Source organism: Argentina silus (genome assembly GCF_951799395.1).
Source record: "Argentina silus genome assembly, chromosome: 22".
NCBI classification, from domain to species: Eukaryota; Metazoa; Chordata; class Actinopteri; order Argentiniformes; family Argentinidae; genus Argentina; species Argentina silus.
This window is the reverse complement of record NC_139676.1, coordinates 6,864,358-6,869,357: the sequence shown is the minus strand read 5'-3', so window position 1 is coordinate 6,869,357 and position 5,000 is coordinate 6,864,358. Positions and strand designations below refer to the sequence as shown.

The window sequence follows — 5,000 nt, the reverse complement described above, 5'->3', positions numbered from 1 at the left end:
CACCTTTATCTCTTTACAGACGTCTTCATTTGGGTCTCTTTGTCCTTCTGTCTGTCTTATCATTGTTTTCTCCTCTGTCTGTCTGTCTGGTCTGTTTCTGTCTCTCTGTCTGGTCTGTCTCTGACTGTCTGTCAGTCGGGTTGTCAGTCTGGTGACTTTCTATTGTCTGTCTGTCGGGTTGTCTGTCTGTCTTATCTGTCTCTGTTGACCTGTCTCTCTCTCAAAACTGTCTTTCCCCTCTCATCCTCTAGGTGGCAGCCATCAACCCTAACCACCCTCTGGCCCAGATGCCCCTGCCCCCCTCCATGAAGAACTGTATCCAGCTGGCGGCGTGCGAGGCCAGCGAGCTCCTCCCCATGAACCATGAACTCCCCGCCGACCTCTTCACCTCCTGCCTCACCACGCCCATCAAGATCGCCTTGCGATGGTAAGAATCTCTCTTCTCCTTGTCTCCTTCCCTTGCCTCCTTTCCTTCATGATGGCTACCTCACCACGCCCATCAAGATCGCCCTGCAGTGGTAAGACCTGGAATTCTTGTCTCCTCTCCTCTCCTCGTCTCCTTCCCTTGTTTCCTTGCCTTGCCTCCTCTCCTTCATGGTAGATGCCTCACCACGACCCACCAAGATCGCCCTGCAGTGATAAGATCTGGAATCCTTCTCTCTTCTCCTTGTCTCCTTCCCTTGCATCCTCTCCTACATGCTAGCGACATGATCGCACAACCCTCGTGAAGATCGCTCTGAGATGTTAAGACCTGCAAGGGACCCTAGTATATGTCCTCTACTTGTCTCCTTTCCTTCGTGTAATTACCATATCGTTCAAAAGATATGACTGATCATCTGGAGGTCCATTCGGATGCAACTGCACTGCACGCCTCCTTTGATGTGAGAAGTCCACTCTGCTCTGCTCCAGGGTTCTCCCCAAGGAATGGAAGAGGGGCCGCTGTGCCACCGTGTCCCCTCAGCCCCGCCGTGGTGTAGACCTCTCAGCCCCGCCGTGATGTAGACCTCTCAGCCCCGCCGTGATGTAGACCTCTCTGTGCCACCGTGTCCCCTCAGCCCCGCCGTGGTGTAGACCTCTCAGCCCCGCCGTGATGTAGACCTCTCTGTGCCACCGTGATGTAGACCTCTCTGTGCCACCGTGTCCCCTCAGCCCCGCCGTGATGTAGACCTCTCTGTGCCACCGTGATGTAGACCTCTCTGTGCCACCGTGTCCCCTCAGCCCCGCTGTGATGTAGACCTGTCAGGGCAGATGAAACGGATGTCTAGTCATGGTCCACTAACTGTCTTTGATCGCCAATGACCTCCGCCGCTGTTGAAAGTGAAAGTGAACGCCTCAGTTTAATGATGTTCTTCGGCTCCATTTTGAACAACAACAATTTTGGCAACAAATGTGAGTGGGTTTTGATCATGCAATCCAGCGGCACGTTGCTCAGCGATCGTGGGGAGAAATCTGTAGTGGATGTGGATGTGGACGTGTTGCGTCAGCTGACTGTGACGTAGCTGCTGCTGTGGGAGGTCAGCTGACGGAGCATGTGGATCAGACCGGGGGTGTGTTGCACACACACCAGTAGTTATTGCATCACCCCGGATCCCCTGTCACACACACAACATGATGCATGTTTTAGTGCAGTGCGCGCGCACACACACACACACACACACACACACACCGAGCTACACACACAGACAGAGCTATACACACACACACACACACACCCTAATGTGGGTCATGCATGGTCCAGTTACACAAGTATGTATTTGTTATCTAATGTCTGGCCACAGAGGTGATTATAGGGAGGGTGTGTGTGAGCGTGTGTGTGAGCGTGTGTGTGAGCGTGTGTGTGCCTTCATAAGATTTTGAGGTAGAAGTCCTTTGTAGTGTCTGTCTGTCTTTCTCCCTCTCTCTCTCTCTTACACACACACACACACACACACACACACACACACACACACACACACACACACACAGACAGACACACACACACTCATGTTTAGGCTCCTTAGAAAATGGCAAAGGACATAATGTCACCTCCTGGATTATAGTTATAGATTTGATATTTGCACTGATCAAAAAAGTTTGGCCAGATTGTCTTTTGTCATCATACATCATTTAGCGAGTTCAAAAACCCCCTCTGCAGATATCAGGCCTGCTGCAAGAGTCCCAGACGGACGGCTGTGAGAGGTGTGTGTGGGTGTTAGACACAGGTGAACCCCGGGGGGTCTTCTTCAGCTCCGCAGCTTGCCAGGCACGAGCCAGAAGTACATGGAAAATACCTTATTGTGTCATAAACAACACATCTCCATTTGACTTTGCATTTTTTCCCTTTTCTGTTCTGACCTTGAGTTTTTGACCCTGAGTGTTTCTCTGTACAGTATTATGGATTTAATAGTAATATCTGTGTGTCCCTGGTTAAGAGTCAGGAAGAGAATCAGGACTGAAGGCACTCTGCATAATTGAATAAACCACAATTCCCAGCAGCATACAGTATGTCTTTACAGCTCTAGTGTAGAGTCAGTGTTTGTAGTTTTAGAGGTCTTTTGGGATGTGTGTGTGTGTGTGTGTGTGTGTGTGTGTGTGTGTGTGTGTGTGTGTGTGTGTGTGTGTGTGTACTGGGACTACTTTGGTACGAGGAAAAGAAAAGGTAGAAGGTCTGAGTAGCCATTTTCTCTTCTCTCTTCTGCTTAAAATGACCCAGCTACTGCAGTGAGATGCGTTCCTGTGTTACCTGTGGTAAAAAGGGAAGGGTAAACATGAAAGACAAACATGATTCCTCAAAGGTAATGCATCTGTTCTCATCTCATGCTCTGGCTGATAAATCTGTAAACCATGTTTCTAGTGCCTGAAGAAATCTGTTATCACACTCCTGTCTGGAGAAGGAAAGTTGTCTCTTTCTCCGTCCTCTGTCTCTCCCGTCCTCCTCCTGTCTTTCCCCCCTGTTTTTCTCCTTTTGTCCCCCTCGAACTCCCTTCTCCCCCCTCTCTTCTCCCCCCTCTCTCCCCCCTCTCTTCTCCTTCTTCCCCCTCTCTTCTCCCTCCGTGCTGAAAGAGCCATGTGCCTGTCTCAGCCCCGGAGTGAGAAATGGAGAGAAGAAGGGAGAAAAAGTAGCAGGGAGGAGGAGGAGGAGGAGGAGGAGAGAGGGGGGCTCGATGAGACGTGATTGCAGGCTTACCTCGGCTATGAAACCTGAATAAAATATACCAGAGGGAGGGGAGAGAGGGAGGGGGTAATGAGAGAGAGGGAGAGATGGAGCAGGGATGATTGAAAGAGAGAGCGAGAGAGAGAGCAACCAACAAAGGGAGGACAGCAACAGAGCGAGGGGGGGGGGGGAGAACGAGAGAGAAAGAGAGAGAGTGTGTGACTTTCCGTGTGCAGCAGAGCAGAAAATCATTACTGATGGATCACAGTTTTCAAGGGATTTCCCTGAGATGGAGGGAGGGAGGGAGGGAAATGGGGAGGGGAGGAGAGGGATGCCAAGAGGGGAGAACAGGGAGGGAAATAAGAAAAGAGGAGAGGAGGGAGAAAAGGAGAAGAGAGGAGGGAATAGATTGAGAGAGAAGACTGTTGACAGGTACAGGGGACAGGTAGAAGAGGAGGAGGAGGAGGAGGAGGAGGGATTCGGAGGCTCAGCACTGATTGTTATTGCCACTGGTGACTGAGAGTAGAGGGAAAGAGAGGATGGATGGAAGGAGGGGAGGGGAGGGGAGGGGAGGAGAGGAGAGGAGAGGAGAGGATGGATGGATGGATGGATGGATGGAAGGAGGGGAGGGGAGGGGAGGAGAGGAGAGGAGAGGATGGCAGTAATGCTGAATCTTCGGAGGAAGCAGGAAAGCTGCTGTGTGCCAACTCCCTGGCAGGTGACTGCCCCAATCTCCTCTACAGGTTACTGCTGCGTGGCTGTGCCAACTCTGCCGATGCCAACTCTGCCTATGCCAACTCTACCTATGCCAACCCTGCCATGTGGGCACACGTGTGTGTGTGTGTGTGTGTGTGTGTGTGTGTGTGTGTGTGTGTGTGTGTATATTCCTTTCATTAAGCCATAGCCCCCTTGACACACACGCACACATACACTAACATGTGTACACACAGACACACACATACACTAACGTGAACACACACACGTACTGTATGCACAAAAAAATCCTCCCTTCCCTCTGCAACAACCGTCCGAAAAACAAGACAATAAGGACACACCTGTAGGGAAGGAAATGAGTCAAATACAATTTTCTGTCTCACTCAAAATTGATGGAGTAAATGAGTCAAATATGAATGTGATGTAAATACACCAACACATTATTTATCCTGATCTGGGCTGATTACAACAGGGAAGTGTTGCATAACCTCTCATCTCTGAGATGGAACAGCAGGGGTTTTACCTTAGAATACCCATGTCTGTCTGTGTGTGTGTGTGTGTGTTCGGTGTGTGTGTCTTTTCGGTGTGTTTGTGTGTGTGTGAGGGATCTTTATGAGACCACATTAGTGGGAGGAATTGCAGAGTTTTACCTTAGAACACACACACACACACACACACACACACACACACACACACACACGTCTTCCCATCCATTTCTGGAGTGTTAAGTTATTGTAAATGCACTTATACATTGTTATACATTGCTGATCTGGCCTGTGTTGTATAAACTCTCATCTCTATGAGATGGAACAGCAGGGGTTTTACCTTAGAATACCTGTGTGTGTGTGTGTGTGCGTATGTTCAGCACTTCACAGAGATTATCCAATGAAAAGTGCTTTCACAAACTTGAATTATGAATTATGATTATTTAAAAAGAGAGAAGTGGGACATGGGGAGGACGCCAGGGAGAGACTGTTCTGAACAACCAGCTACTGTTTAGTAGCAGGGCCGCTTTCTGGATAACAGTTTAGATCGTGTGTGTGTGTGTGTGTGTGTGTGTGTGTGTGTGTGTGTGTGTGTGTGTGTGTGTGTGTTCGTGTGTGTTCGTGTGTGTTCGTGTGTGTTCGTGTTCGTGTTCTTTCCATGTCGTTTG

The 5,000-nt window shown here is 49.7% G+C and overlaps 1 protein-coding gene across 1 annotated transcript in view; it reads left to right on the top strand.

Annotated features, from left to right (window-relative positions):
* rptor (regulatory associated protein of MTOR, complex 1) overlaps positions 1 to 5,000 on the top strand; it is a 107,737-nt gene that overhangs the window by 39,336 nt on the left and 63,401 nt on the right. Inside the window, exon 7 of the mRNA XM_083693556.1 lies at positions 252 to 427. Coding sequence (XP_083549682.1) covers positions 252 to 427 — 176 coding nt within the window. The remainder of the gene's footprint in view (positions 1 to 251; positions 428 to 5,000) is intronic.